Source organism: Sapajus apella, unplaced genomic scaffold (genome assembly GCF_009761245.1).
Source record: "Sapajus apella isolate SASKATOON/1434 unplaced genomic scaffold, GSC_monkey_1.0 scaffold20, whole genome shotgun sequence".
Classification (NCBI taxonomy): Eukaryota; Metazoa; Chordata; class Mammalia; order Primates; family Cebidae; genus Sapajus; species Sapajus apella.
In genome coordinates this window covers 29558472-29573463 of record NW_022436960.1, presented here as the reverse complement: position 1 = coordinate 29573463, position 14992 = coordinate 29558472, and the positions used below count along the sequence as shown (strand labels likewise).

Sequence of the window (14992 nt, the reverse complement as noted above, 5' to 3'; positions counted from 1 at the left end):
CCCCCCCCCCCCCCCCCCCCCCTGTCGGACACACCCCCCCCCCCCCCCCCCCCCCGGGGGGGGACCGCCCCCCCCCCCCCCCCGCCAGGGGGGTCCCAGCCCCCCCCCCACCTCCCCTGACAGGTATGTCACAGACCCTCCCACCTCCCCTGACAGGTGTGTGTGACAGCACCTCCTCCTCCCCTGACAGGTGTGTGTGACCTCCCCCCACCTCCCCTGACAGGTGTGATTGACTGCCCTCACCTCCTCTGACAGGTGTGAGTGACAGCCTCCCCTGAAGTAGTACCCCAGCCTCACCTGGGTTGGGAGGGTGCTCTGTGGGCTCTGGCCTCCTCTGGCAGGAGCACAGAGGCTGAGGGACGACTCGGGCGCAGAGCTCATGTTTCCCCCACTCCCCCCAGGCACAGGCTGCAACCCGATGGCTCCCTGATCATCCACCCCCTGCAGGCAGAGGACGCGGGCACCTACAGCTGTGGCAGCACCCGGCCAGGCCACAACTCTCAGAAGATCCAGCTTCACATCATAGGTCTCTGTCCCCACCCCATCCACCAGTGCATTCTCAGGAGCCCCAGAGAGGGAAGGCCAGGATGAGGGGCCTGAGCCAGGGCTGTCACGCACTAAAGGGGCCCAGGGTGTCTCTCTGGGTGAATTCCTCCTTGTGGCAGGGACCACCCTGTGGCCTTCATTTCTCCATAGTCCCTGCTGGTCTTATGGCCCACCCTTCCTTCCCCTCCGTTTTCCCCACAGCTCACACCTTGTTTCTCCCGGCCTCATGACAGGGGGTGACATGGCTGTGCTGTCTGAGGCTGAGCTGAGCCGCTTCTCTCAGCCCAGGAATCCACCTCAGGACTTCGGCCAAGGTGGCACTGCTGGGGTCCTGGGGGTCATCCCCTCCTCACACCCACAGCCTGCAAACTGGTAAGAGTTCAGCAATGCCATCTTGCCCTCCCCGACCCCAGGGCCAGGGCTGATGGTCTCAGTGGGTGAGGAGGGGAAAGTATGTGCTGTGTCCAGGCTTTGCTGGCCCCTGCTCAGGGTTCTGGGAGACCAGGCCTAGAAAAACAGAGCTGGGCCTCTTGAGGAAGCTTCTGGAACGGTGCAGTTCCATAGGCTCAGGACTCAGGAACTGAGGAAGGGAAGGATGCCCAGAACTAGAGGTTCTGAGCTGGCTTCTTTGGGGAATGTCTTGAACTGGCCTTGAGGAATGGTTCAGTTTGCAGAGGGGGTGCCTAAGTCAAAGACCTAGTGGCAAATGTGCAGGGTGGGGGTGACAGATGGGGATCCTGGCTGGTGGGTGTGTCCTGCCATGGTGGATGGGTAGGGAGTGGTGGGGGCAGCGGGGGTGGGGGCACCTTTAGCCTTCACCCCAGGTAATTATTGACAGTTTCCTAAACAGAACAAGGTGGGAGAGGATTTTTAGGAAGCCAAAACTTGCTGGAAAGGGAGAAGGGGCCACCAGGCTTGTGTAGAGGTCCCCATGGGAGTCAGGGGATGGGACAGGAGCAAGGGCCCCCTCATGCTGTGGGCTGCTTGTTTGGCAGGCTGCGTTTGGACCGGAACCAGCCCCAGGTGGTGGACACCAGTCCAGGCCAGCAGATCCGGCTGACCTGCCGCGCCGAAGGCTTCCCACCCCCAACCATTGAGTGGCAGAGAGATGGGCACCCTGTCTCTTCTCCCAGGTTTATTTGACTCCTCTCCTCTTCCTCCTATTCTGCCTCCAGCCCCACTATCTTATCCTGTGGAGGCCGCCAGGGAAGGGAGTGCTTGGGCATCGCCATGGCCAGTCCTGAGCCGGACTCCAGGGCCTCTTGAGAGATGGGGCAGTTGGGCAAAGGGCTGCGTGGGTTGGCTAACATTTGAGTCTCTGGGCCTTTCCAGAATGTGGTTAATGGACAGAAACAAGAGGCCAGCTAACAGAGGTGATAGCTGGAGGAGGAAATGGAGTCAGAACACATTTCCAGCTGTAATCATCATCGCTACCCTTTACTGAGTGGGCACTGAGTGTGAGGCTTATGCTGTATCACGTGACCTGCTAAAAAGCCGTATTGAGTCGGTGATGTTTTTCCCCACTTTACACACACAAGCTTAACATCGCATAGCTTATAAGCAGCAGAACCAGTATTTGAGCCCAGTAAATGAGTATAGCAAAAACTAGAAACCCAAACCAAAATTTTGTATCATGAAGCTTGAAATGATTTATATTTTAAGCTTAAAAGCCAGACAGTTTTGGCTGGGTGCAGTGGCTCACACCTGTAATCCCAGCACTTTGGGAGGCCGAGGTGGATCACGAGGTCAGGAGTTCAAGACCAGCCTGGCCAAGATGCTGAAACCCCATCTCTACTAAAAATACAAAAATTAGCCAGCCGTGGTAGCAGGCACCTGTAATCTCAGCTAGTCGGGAGGCTGAGACAGGAGAATTGCTTGAACCCAGGACAGAGAGGCTGCAGTGAGCTGAGATCATGCCACTGCACTCCAGCCTGGGCGACAGAGCAAGACTGTCTAAAAAATAAAGGACATTTTCAAATGAAAGTGCCAGCAGCTGCAGGTGTAAAGTCTGAGGCCAAATAGTCCTTCTGTCAGACCCCAGTGAACACTAGGGGATGCTTAGCCTCTCACCAGGGACCTAGAAGACCTTGTGTTCCCTCCCTGCCTCTATGCTCGAGGGACAGAGCTGGAGGAGAGGGGAGGCCGCCCCTTGGGCTGGAGACAACTGGCTGTACTTGGTCCCCAGACACCAGCTGCGGCCTGATGGCTCCCTGTTCATCAGCCAAGTGGCTGTAGAAGATGGCGGCTTTTACACCTGTGTCGCTTTCAATGGGCAGGACCGAGACCAGCGATGGGTCCAGCTCAGAGTTCTGGGTAAAGTGGCAGTCCTGAGGGGTCTTTGAGTTCAGGTGGCATGGGTAGGGCAGGATCTTCAGAGTGGCTAACAATGTCTTGTCCTTGTGCCCAGGGGAGCTGACAATCTCAGGAATGCCCCCTACTGTGACAGTGCCTGAAGGTGACACTGCCAGGCTGTTATGTGTGGTAGCAGGAGAAAATGTGAACATCAGGTGGTCCAGGTAAAGGCTCTATTCCAAGCTTCCCCTGCCCCCAGACCTTCACAACCTCAGGTGTGGCCATCTTTCTGCCAGGGATGTCACTGTCGCCACTGCCCCCACTGTCCTTCCATTCCTGCTTCCAGGCCTGGTGCCAGGGGAGAGGGCTGCAGCACAGTTATTCCTACACAGCACAGCCCTGTGGGACCACTGGCTCTCTGCTGGTTGGGCCATGCTAGAGATTCCTAACCTCAGCACCACTCATAGTGTGGTAGTTTTGGTTGCTAAGGGCTGGCTGTGCTTTGCAGGATGTTGAGCAGCATCCAGGGCATCTACCCACTAGATGCCAGTAGCACCCTCCCCAAAGTCATGACAATAAAGAATATCTCCAGACCTACTCCCAAATGTCCCCTGGTGGAAAATATCTCCTGGGGGTGTGAACTATACTCAGCTTTGGGGACTTCAGTGGTCTTTTACCCTAGATCAGTCTGTTTTTTATTTGTTCTTTCATTCAGTAGACTTTCTTGTCCCCTCCCTCCCTCAGGACTAGGCTAGGTTCTGGGGATCCTGGGGTCACCTGAGCCCCAGGGCACTCCCGGGCAGGTGGCCCAGTGTTCCAGGAGCTCCAGATGTGTTTTCCTCCAAGTGCTGTCTGTGCACAGAAGAGTGAGGCTGCTTCAGGTCTGGGAGAGTCAAGGAAGGGTGGGCCAGGAAATGACTTTGGCTGTACCTTAATAGCTGAGGATGGCAAAGGATGTTCTTGGTAGAGGAAGCAGCCAAGTGCCAAAGGTGGGCATTTGAGAGAGGACACCAGGATGAAAACTGGCCTGAGCAGTGGTGGGGAGGGGTGATGGAGTTGTGGAGGGCATCTGAGTCTTGTGTGGCCTTGAGCCCAGTAAGGCATGGGGAGCTGGTGGCAGTTTCCCTGCTGGTGTGCTCGGGCCAGCCCTCCCTTGATCAGCCTGTTAGGCCTGCTTCTCCACGTTGGCCTGTCCTGGATCCTTCCAGCAGCAAACATGCTCCCCTCTTCAGAACCAACTTCCCGTGAGTTAGTATGTCCCTGCAGCCCCTACGCGGACATGGCATCCCCTTCACAGCTGTCCATGTGGGTTGCCTCTGCCTGTTCACCTCCCTACTCACTTCTCAGGCCCTGCAGTGGGGCCATACATTAGCCCCATCCTGGCCAAGGCCATTGCCTCTCTCCCTCACTCTGCTGGACAATTCACAGTCCTTACGCGACCTGTAGTGTTGTTCTGTTGACCATATGTTCCTTCTTGAAATTCTCCCTTCCCTCAGCTGTGGGAAGCCATTGTCTTCTGGTATGCCTCAGGGCCTGTCCTCAGTCCTTGGTTGCTCACTGTGTGACTTAGACAACCTCACAGACATGGCACTTTGCTGTGTCAGTGTGATGCTGATACTTTATCTGGGTCTGCATTCTTGAGCTCCAGTCTTCAAATCTGAGGCCCCCTGCTATCTCACAGGCACCCCAAATTTGAAATGGCAGAAAATAACCTCACCATTCACCCTGGCCTTGGATCTCCCAAGGTTGGAGGGGTACTAGCATCACTCAGTAACCCAAGCTAGAAACCTTGGTCATTCTTGATTTCTCCTTCTCCTCCACCTGTTTGCCCTCAAGGGGAGGAATTGTTGGCTCTGGAATGGCCTTTGACTACCTCCTGCCTCTGTCTCTCAGGCCTCCAGAGGCCCTTGATGACTCTCCCAGTGTCCTCTCTCCTCCAGGAATGGGCTACCCATGCAAGCTGACGGCCACCGTGTCCACCAGTCCCCAGATGGCACGCTGCTGATTTACAACTTGCGAGCCAGGGATGAGGGCTCCTACACATGCAGCGCCTACCGGGGGAGCCAGGCAGTCAGCCACAGCACCGAGGTGAAGGTGGTCTCACCAGGTAGGAAAGGTCTATCTCCGGGGATGGGAAGGGCCTTCCCCAGTATATTTACTGGTTCTCGAGGGCTGGCTCTGCAGTCTGAAGGACTCTGGTACAAATCCTGGCTCCCCCGTCAGTTGCTGGTAGTGTGACTTGAGGCAACAGGCTTACCTTCCTGAGCCTCATTTTCCTCTATCCAGTGGGGCTGCTCCACCGCCTGAGAGGGCTGTAGTGGAGAGGATGGAAATGATGCTTTGCTGGACCCCTGGAGATAGCTTAACAGAAGTTAAATGCATGCAGGACGTTCAGACTTACTAATTTTGAGAAATATGACTGACTGGAATTTCATTATAAAACTTAAGGCAGATAGACCACTAAAATCTGTCCACTATAATCAGGGTGGCAAAAAGGTGGTCCTATGACTGAAAAGTACCTTGATGGCCATTTGACCATATAACCCAGAAAGGAAAGGGCAGGGAGTCTCATCACCATTTTACAAATGAGACAGGTATCCAGACAGCATAAGTGGTGTTTCCACCAGTCACACAGCACATATGACCTACCTGGGACTAAAGGCCATGTCTGCTGACTCCCCATATATTTTCCCCCTCGCCACGAACTTACCCCTGTACCTAAGTGAAATCTTGCTTGCATCATTTAATATTTGATATTGTAGCCTTACATTCTCTATCTACTATTCTATCATATTTCAACAAATCTGAATTCCCTATAAGATGCATTATTTTTGTACCAAGAAAAAAATGCTGTTAATGAAATGACATAATGCTGATACCATCAATAAGGATGCGGACCAACTTGAGATGTGAAAATAAGTGCATATCAGAACTGATGGAACAGACTATGGTTTTGTGTTCACACTTAGGAGAGCTGTGTTCAAATAAGCCAGAGGGAAAGGGAAAGGGCTTTCCCTCCTGCCCCAGCCTGCTTCCCTTGTGTCCTTGGTTCTTGTTCACTGAGGGACTGGAGCAGAGCAGCACCTGGGGTCAAGCCACCATTTCTCACAGGCCTGATAGAGACCTTGGGGGGAGTATGCCAGGCTTGGAGGTGTCAGGGCCCTTCCTGCCTGGTCTTCTGGACGCCCCTGACAATCAGGGCTGCAGTGCCACACCAGGAGCACGGTTACACTAAGAGGGGCAGGCCTGGCTGCCTCCTGGCTGCCAGGCTGAGGGTGAAGACTGGCTGGTACTAGAAGTTGAAGGTCTGTGGCTGAAATGTTGCCTTGTGAGTGGGACTGACATGTTGGTTTCCCGTCTATGATCTCTTTAGGCCTCAATTGGGACTCACCTCCCCAGGGCCCCGCTCAGTGCTTGGCATGACTAGGTGCTCATGTTGTGGCTGAAAACGGCGCCCAGCAGCTTTTTCTTACCTGTTGCTCGGCGAGCAGGAGGGAGGGTTACAGGGTTCCTTCCTGGCACTTCAGTAGCTGCCAGCCGGTCGCCTAGACCTCTGTCCAAGGCCTCGCTCTGCTCCTCTCGCTCCGCCCACTTGGCCCGGCAGGCTGTGCTTGGCTGGTGCTACCGGCCCGGATCCTACGCCCACGGTGGCTCTGCACTCAGTGCACCACACAGGCGGCTTCCGCGCTGGGTGCTGGCGTATAGACAGACAAGGGGAACATGGTGGCGCTCGAACATTCCGAGATGCCAGCAACCGCGGAGCCCTGAGGGGGTGCTGCAGGGGCAAATGTTCTGGCAGCTCAGTGAAGGGTGAACGGGAGCATTACAGCTCCACCCCACTCCATTCCCTCCTGCTCGCGGAGCTACAAATGCCTCGACTCTCAGGGGATTTGGTGACTAAGTGCCTGCCTGCACAAAATGATGGAATTACCCTGGAGAAAGCACCACACTCCAGGGACTACTTTTCACCTGTATCATGTCCAGAAAATTGACCCTGTCTACATAATCAAATCGAGGCTCTGAGACAAACCAAAATGCAGATTCACAGTGAGAAACAGAACTGTTAAGAAGTCCTAGACATTATATTTGTGATTAGCTACAGATGGGTTTGATTATATGGGAAACCAAATTATCATGAGAAACTTGCCTGATGATACCTGGTTACCAAGCTGAAATGGCCTGATGAGATGTGTGCCCCAGATGGGACAGACAGCTTCAGACTGGCCACCCTTCTCAGGTCCTGTGCTGGCTGCTCTCACCTGTTCATTTTTTTGTTGGGCCACAGAGTGAGGCTGCCTCACCCTGCCCTACTCATGGTTGGGTGGCACACTGGAATTTGTGTTGGCACCAGGGTAGGGGGCCTTGGACTAGTCAGGCTGAGGTATAAGGGACATAGCTCTGCTGGGAGGACTTCTCCACATCCCTGTGAAGTAGGTGCCATTAATCCCATTTCACAGATGAAGAAATATGCATGAAGGGCTTCAGCAACTTGCCCAGAGTTATCCAGCTGGCAGGTGGCAGAGCCTGGATTGAGTCCAGGCAGTCTGGGTCCAGAGGTGGTGTGTCTAGTCATGATGCGGAGTTCCCACTATGACAGGTCTCGGGGCTATACCAGCTCAGACAGAGTCGATACCAAAGTTGCAGATTTTTAGAAACAAAACACATTAATGGCCTTGCTAGCTATGTAAATTTAGTTAGTATTCTGGTTATACCAATATACCAAACCTTTGTAAGGTTGTTTGCTGCTAGGTACAGTCTTTTACTGGTATTTTGTGAGGAAACAAGGGGAGAGAAGAGAAAAGCTTTCTCTGGCTCCCTGAGGTCTGACTTCAGGGAAGGTACTGCTCTGGCCTAAGTCAGCTGGGTTGTAAGAACCCCTTCCAGAAAGAAGAGAAATGAAGCAGTATAATGAAACTCTTAATAGGGAGTTACAAGATACAGATGTTCCTAGTAAATTCAGAGGGAGAGAACACAAGGTCTTTGTTCTCAGTATATTAGAGTCACCCTTAACAAAACTGTTTTCCTATTACCTTGTCTACTATGCATTGCTTCCTCTGGAGAAGTGAAAAACTGGAAGGAGGAGGCCCTAGGTGACTAAGATAAGCTGGTGATACTGAAGGGATAAAAATTTGATGGTTAGAGGAACCCAGTAGAGGAAAAGATAACACAGCTCTTGCTGATCCTACCTGCTCTTCCAATCCAGAGGCCAAAGCAGTTGTCATTTAGCAGTTCAGGTCTCAAAAGTAAGGAGTTAACATCAAGAGATGTTTAATCATCCAGTCAATAAATATTTGGGAGTCTGGGAAGAGCTATTCACTGGGCTGAGGCCACAAATAATAATGGGAGGGCCACTGCATGTTGAAGTGAGGCCAAAAAACAGGTAGAAATCATCATCCCTCACAAGGTTTGTACATATGGTTGTTAAAATGTTACAGGGTAAGTGCACTTCGTTTTGAATCTGGCAGTTACAATGCCGTGTTCCTTCGAATGAAATGAAGTGGCAGGTGAGAATTTTCAGCATACACAGAGCTTCCTCACCACCTTCTCTCTCCCCTATTGTTCTGCAGCACCCACTGCCCAGCCCAGGGACCCTGGCAGGGAATGCATCGACCAGCCAGAGCTGGCCAACTGTGATTTGATCCTGCAGGCCCAGCTCTGTGGCAATGAGTATTACTCCAGCTTCTGCTGTGCCAGCTGTTCCCGTTTCCAGCCTCACGCTCAGCCCATCTGGCAGTAGGGATGACGGCCAGCTCCAGCCCCAATCCAAATACTTCACAGGGCTGGGGAGAAAGGAAAATGGACTCTTGGCTTCCTCTCTGGCTGGCAAACAGAGTTATCATCTGGAATACATTAGCTCTTTCAAAAACCCACCTAGTGTTTAGCCTAAACAGCAGCAAGTACCAGCTTCCCTCTGTAGCTTTCAGCAGTGTTTGCATCTCTGACATAAACATAGGCTACTGTTGTCAAGAAGAGCTATCTGTTTGGTTAAGAACAACCTTTACTTTTTAAAGATTTCCTTTATAATTTCTGTTAGACAGGACTAGTCCAATGCATTTTTTTTTTTTTTTTTTTTGAGACAAGAGTTTCACTCTTGTTGCCCAGGCTGGAGTGCAATGGTGTGATCTTGCCTCACCGCAACCTCCGCCTCCCAGGTTCAAGTGATTCTCCTGCCTCAGCCTCCTGCGTAGCTGGGATTACAGGCATGCGCCACCACACATGGCTAATTTTGTATTTTTAGTAGACATGGGGATTCTCCATGTTGGTCAGGCTGGTCACAAACTCCCGACCTCAGGTGATCCGCCTGCCTTGGCCTCCCAAAGTGCTGGGATTACAGGTGTGAGCTCCCGTGCCTGGCCCATCAATGGTGTTTTAAAGCTAGCTATCAGGGCTCCACTTGATTTAAAGCTGGGCAGGGACATGTGTAATGATTTCAAAGTTAACACCTGTTTTATAAGGGGAATGCCAACTCCTGCTGTATCAGGAAAGTATTCTGTGCTAGAACCAACCATAGTTCATTGTTCTAGTCTCTTTCACCCTTCTAGGCAGTGCTGCAATCACTAAATCTGGTGCAGAGGGTTAACAGCATAACCCTTATTGGCAAAATGGAATAGATGTAAGACCTCAAATAGCGATTTGGGATTAAACAGCTGCAGGTAGCACTGCTACCAGAGCATGAAAGAACTGGAAAAGCTCCTTACATCATCGAGAATGTTGGACCTTGAAGGACGCAAAGCTGGCTGTGAAGGTTCTTCTGACACTTGTCTAAAGCTGACCAGCCTGCTCTGTACAGTGACAATGAAGAGCCCCTCTCTTCCTTAAGTAGGAATCTGTGAAGAAAAATTCTTGCTGCCAGAGAAAAATCAGACTGTGATTAAAAACAGCATTAGCAGGATGGAGATACCAATGGGGAAGGGTTGTGGGCAATGTAGTAACAGGGAAATGGTTTCAGAAATGGCTTGAGTTGGAAGACATCATTCTTCATCTCTCAGAACCTCTAATTCTTTTTGCTAAAACAAAAGGCATGAATTCTATGAGATTCCAAGTCCCTTTCCACTTTTTAACCTTCTACAAATCTTCCAGAGGACTGCCTAGTAGCAAAGGTTATTCCTGGACACAGGAAAGACAGGCATTACAGGGACCAAAGCTCTGAAAGGTGACTTTTATTACCAACACACTGGATGGAAAAGGGACAAACCACATCATGGGTGAGTGATACTTCTCAGTCTACTATTCATTCAACAAAGGAAACGTGGGCTGGGGCAGAGGTCTTTTTTCATCTAATAGTGCAAAAATACTGAAGAGCATCCACGTTCACTTACCATGGCTGATTTTGCCATAGAAATTGGAAAATAAAGGCCACTTTCTTGGAGTTCCCAGTTTAATTAAATCAGAATTTGGCCTATTGGTATAAACACATCACAAGGTAAGTTTGAGGTTAACTAGCAGCTAACTAGTTCTAATAACAGAACCAGTCACAGAATAGTGGGCTAAGATTAGAGATATAACTCATTCTAGGCCAGTGGGTCACAACTTTTTACCATATTGTGAGTTTAAAAAAAACACGGTGAAACCCCGTCTCTACTAAAAATACAAAAAAAAAAAAAAATAGCCAGGTGTGGTGGCATGCACCTGTGGTCCCTGCTACTCGGGAGGCTGAGGCGGAAGAATTGCTTGAACCCAGGAGGCGGAGGTTGCAGTGAGCCGAGATTGCACCACTGCACTCCAGCCTGGTGACAGAGCAAGACTCCGTCTCAAAAAAAAAAAAAAACAACACAACACAACTTGGGGAGGTGGTCCCCTACCCCACTAAAATTTTGATTTAATTGATCTGGAATATAGGCCAGGCATTAAGATTTTAAAAAATATCCCCAAGTGATTCTACTGCATAGCCCAGGTTGAGAAGCACTGCTCCAGTCTTGAGGTGGGGTTGAGATTCTGAATTTCTAACCAGCTCCTAGGTGAAGTCCATGCCTTTGTTCCAGACCACACTTTGAGCAGCAAGAATCTGACTTTAGAGAAACACTCAGGATTAACTTAAGCTTAAAGTATGAATGAAAATATGAACCTTAAGGGTATTTTTCTAGTCACTAAATTAGGGATTTGCAGCAGCACAATAGAGAGAAAGACCAAAAGAACTAAAAGTAAATTCATTTACTAATAAAGGGGAAAGAAGAACAGCCCTTCATGGGCAAAAGCTTCTACCACGAACATTTATTTTTGTTAAAGCAGATTATAAATTCTCATCAGTACAAATATATATATAACTTACATTTGATTGTAAGGCCAACGTTCAAAAGTAAAAATGAGATGAGATCGCGTATTGTTATCCGAGGTCAAGTGGCTGCAACTGTCCAAGGGATGTTCTCACCAAAAGGGGGTTTAGGGGGAAGAGGACATACACAAAGCTAATAAAACCAGAATCCCCATCCCCACAAAACTCATGGGAACAAAATTTAAATGATAAAACAAAACCCACATTACAAACCAATATGGTAACCTGTGTTCCCTTCTATGGTGTGATTATTTCACTGTTACCTTAGTGTTAAAGGATTAACATAAGGAAACTGCAGCAATATAAAGATAATATATATTCTCTATAGAGCATATTTAGATTGATTCCATTAAAATAATGACATTAGAATTCCATCATAGGTTTAAAACCAGGACAATACTGCTTTTCCTTTATTTAAAAAAAACTACAACCTAGTGACTGTATTGGTCATAAGCATGATTGTTGTTGCAATGTGCTACTTACAATGAATGACTGACAGCAAACAAGCTAGGAATCCTCTCTGCAGCTTCCAGCCTTTCCTCTTTTTACTTCAGTAGGCATCAATGATATATCAATCTTATGTACAATTTCTTACAACTAACCCCTTTACCTTTGGCAAGATTACTTACAACTCATACAACTTTTTAATATCTGAGAGCTATTTAAAATATTCTAAATGCATAAAAATAAAGATTTTGCCTTTTGATATATATTTATATTTATTCTGTTACTCAAAATGGAAGCTCAACTACTCCCCCAAAATAATATAGCTCTGCTGGGCAGTTGCTGATATGTCCTCCTGGGAATTCTGGCAGCATGGCCTGCCTCTCTCTTCCCTAGCCTGAGCACAGATCACTGTTCTTGATCTCTAATACAGGCCATTACTGACAGGAGGCAGGTGAATGGCCTGAAAAAGGGAGATTGCTTTGCTTCCTGTTGGGTTTTATATTTCAGTAAATGTGCTTTGAATATAGATTCTTATTCAGATACTTTTGCCTCTCTGTTGCTAGAGATTTGTAAGGGGTGAGGGAAGAGGGCGTACAGACAGCAACATTTCCTTGACTTCTTTAGCCTAACTGCAAGGCAGCTTCTCTCTAGGAATGGTTTTTCCCACGTCTTTCAAAATCACATCTCACAGTACTCTGGACCTAGACTTGTTCCTAGGGACTTCTGGGATTAGTGAAAAGAGTACTAATCAGGAGACAAAGTGTGTTTTGCTCCTTTGACCTCCACCCACTGCTCCCTGTATGTATGGACAAGATAAATAGCCCTAGGGATTGCTTAAAGTTCAATTTCAAATGTCTTCTGTAAGTCACTGGAGAAAGGGTTGGTAGGGGAGGGATTAGTACGCTGCTTGGACTTGTTTTCTAATGCAGCCCACTGGGCTTCAAAAGGATCCACTGGGCAGGTGCTTATAGGAACCTCTGGATGCCTGTCTCCTGAGGCCAACCTGCCATCGTCTACGCCATTGAAAGCTGCAGAACCGTTGAGGTGCTGAGCAGGAGGCTTAAAGAAGGGACTCGTGGTAGCACTGCTTGCCTCAGAGTGAGGGAATGTCTGCTGCTTGACCAGGCTGGGTGACTGATGGGGGTGGGCAGCCTGAGGATGACTTGCAGTGCCAAATACGTTGGCTACCATCTGGGAGGGAGTGATACCCACCACAGGCACATTAGGGGCTGGATAGGGCATTCCATTGGCCACAGGATAGGACTGGGCAGGGACAAAGGCTGGCTGCAGGGCTGAGACCACACCCACTGGCACAGGTTGAGAGGTGAGGAATGCATTCCCTTGGAAAGGCGGTGCTGGCTGGGAGATGGCAGTGGGTGGAGGAGGCTGGAGAACTGGCTGCAGAGGAGCAGCTGAGGCCTGGGGCTGCTGAGCCCGGACGCTCTTAGACACCTCTTCTAACCATCGGTCGGCCTCAGAGGGAGTACGTCTATGACCGGCCTGGAAGAGACCTGGAGAGGCAGCACCAGAAGATTGACCCCACTCAGTCCCTGGAACCAACAAGATGAGAGACAAAAGAATCAGTTAGGGGTGCCTTTCTTTACCTTATAATCTTGGTTATTTGAATGATCCTTACATGTGCAACATGTCCCCAGTGGGACATTTTGTGGTTTGGTAGGTAGGAGGAAAAACTCTATTACCAAATGAGATTCTGTGGTAGGATGAAGAAAACCTGTCAGACTATGATGCTGTGTCAGCCAGACTGAAGCACTGTCTAGATATAGCTCAAATACATTAAACCAAGGCAGCTGACTAATGTCAGAAATCCCTCCCTGTTGCTATGGCTCATCCACAATACAGAAACTAGCTAGTTGTGGTGGCTCCCACATGTAATCCCAGCTACTTGTGAGGCTGAGGCAAAAGAACTGCTTGAGCCTAAGAGTTCAAGATGCAGTGACCTATGACTGTGCCACCGCACTCTGGCCTGGGGAACACAGTGAGAACTCTATTTTAAAAAAAAAAAAAAAAAAAAAAAAGGGCCAGGCATGGTGGCTCAGACCTGTAATCCCAGCACTTTGGGAGGCCAAGGTGTGCGGATCACAAGGTCAAGATCATCCTGGCCAACATGGTGAAACCTGTCTCTACTAAAAACACAAAAATTAGCTAGGCGTGGTGGTGGGTGCCTGTAGTCCCAGCTACTCGGGAGGCTGAGGCAGGAGAATTGCTTGAACCTGGGACATGGAGGTTGAAGTGGGCTGAGATCATGCCACTGTACTCCAGCCTGGTGACAGAGCAAGACTCTGTCTCAGAAAAAAAAAAAAGAAAAAACTAGCTTGCACATCTTCTAAAGGGTCCAAGGCAATTCATCTTCTGCTCTAACAGAGCAAAAAGAAAATAACCAGTGACCTGGCTGTATCTTGCTGGCCCCTGCCTAGCTTCCAGAAATAGGTTGTCTTTCTGGTAAACTGCACACAGAAACCACACACAAAAAAATCTTTTTGGTTTTATAGGTAACAGATGTTCATTATAGAAAAACTAGAAAGTACAAAAAAGCAAAAGTAAAGTGCTTTTTGTAGCACTTTTTGTAGGCCTCCTATTGTGGCAGCCAAGACCCCTACTATTTTTTTTTTTTTTTTTGAGACGGAGTCTATCTCATCACCCAGGCTGGAGTGCAGTGATGTGATCTTGGCTTACTGCAACCTCCGCCTCCCAGGTTCAAGCAATTCTTCTGCCTCAGCCTCCTGAGTAGCTGGGATTACAGGCGCCTGCCACCACATCGAGCTAATTTTTGTATTCTTAGTAGAGACGGATTTTCACTGTGTTGGCCAGGCTGGTCTTGAACTCCCGACCTCGTGTTCTGCCTGCCTCGGCCTCCCAAAGTTGTGAGCCACTGCGTCCAGCCAGGGACCCCTCTTTCTACAGGCATGTCTGCACATCGCCAAATCTGTGATGGATTCTCTGAGGTGGGGCCCTCGAATCTGTATTTTATAAAAGCTCTATAAGTGGTTCAGTTCCATAGTCCTAACGACTATCAGTCTGATCTCTTTTGTTCTCCTTCACCATCCTTTCTTATATAAGGAGCTTATTTCCAGGAGGGAACATACTTTTCCTGAAAGGATTCCTCCTTAGTTCACACTCAGCTAAATGGCTGATTTTTAGAACCAGGGTCACTTATCTGATCCCAGAATCCTCAACACCATCTGTGGCCACCTTACCCGAACATGTGGCTGCAATTTTCTTGTTAGCAGCATCAGGGGCATGGGCCCAAGGGTTGGTTTCACGCACAGGCATTGCTACGGGTGCTAGAGCAGTATGGGCTGGCTTAGCAGCAAGCACATGGAAGGCTGAGTCAGTGCCATTAGCTACAATGGGAGCAGACAACATCAATGAAGTTAATTCATGCAGGGTGTACAAGTGACCCCTTGGAGCTGGGTC

At 49.4% G+C, this 14992-nt stretch overlaps 2 protein-coding genes across 11 annotated transcripts in view; one reads left to right on the top strand and one right to left on the bottom strand.

Annotated features, from left to right (window-relative positions):
- Positions 1–10387, top strand: part of PAPLN (papilin, proteoglycan like sulfated glycoprotein) — a 15597-nt gene extending 5210 nt beyond the window's left edge. The window contains exons 7-13 of one of the 2 annotated variants that reach the window (XM_032287942.1): positions 402–526; positions 780–918; positions 1542–1679; positions 2768–2859; positions 2954–3062; positions 4779–4945; positions 8406–10387. In XM_032287942.1, the coding sequence (XP_032143833.1) occupies positions 402–526; positions 780–918; positions 1542–1679; positions 2768–2859; positions 2954–3062; positions 4779–4945; positions 8406–8575 (940 nt within the window). In that variant the 3' untranslated portion in view covers positions 8576–10387. Of the gene's footprint in view, positions 1–401; positions 527–779; positions 919–1541; positions 1680–2731; positions 2860–2953; positions 3063–4778; positions 4946–8405 lie in introns of both variants that reach the window. The other variant, XM_032287941.1, reaches the window with a different exon arrangement.
- A 645-nt stretch (positions 10388–11032) lies between these two features.
- Positions 11033–14992, bottom strand: part of NUMB (NUMB endocytic adaptor protein) — a 108029-nt gene continuing 104069 nt past the window's right edge. For 3 of the 9 annotated variants that reach the window (XM_032287934.1, XM_032287936.1, XM_032287940.1), the window contains 2 exons: positions 14773–14919; positions 11033–13107 (listed from right to left, as the gene is read on the bottom strand). In XM_032287934.1, coding sequence (XP_032143825.1) covers positions 12392–13107; positions 14773–14919 — 863 coding nt within the window. In that variant the 3' untranslated portion in view covers positions 11033–12391. The remainder of the gene's footprint in view (positions 13108–14772; positions 14920–14992) is intronic. The other 6 variants (XM_032287932.1, XM_032287933.1, XM_032287935.1 and 3 more) reach the window with 3 other exon arrangements.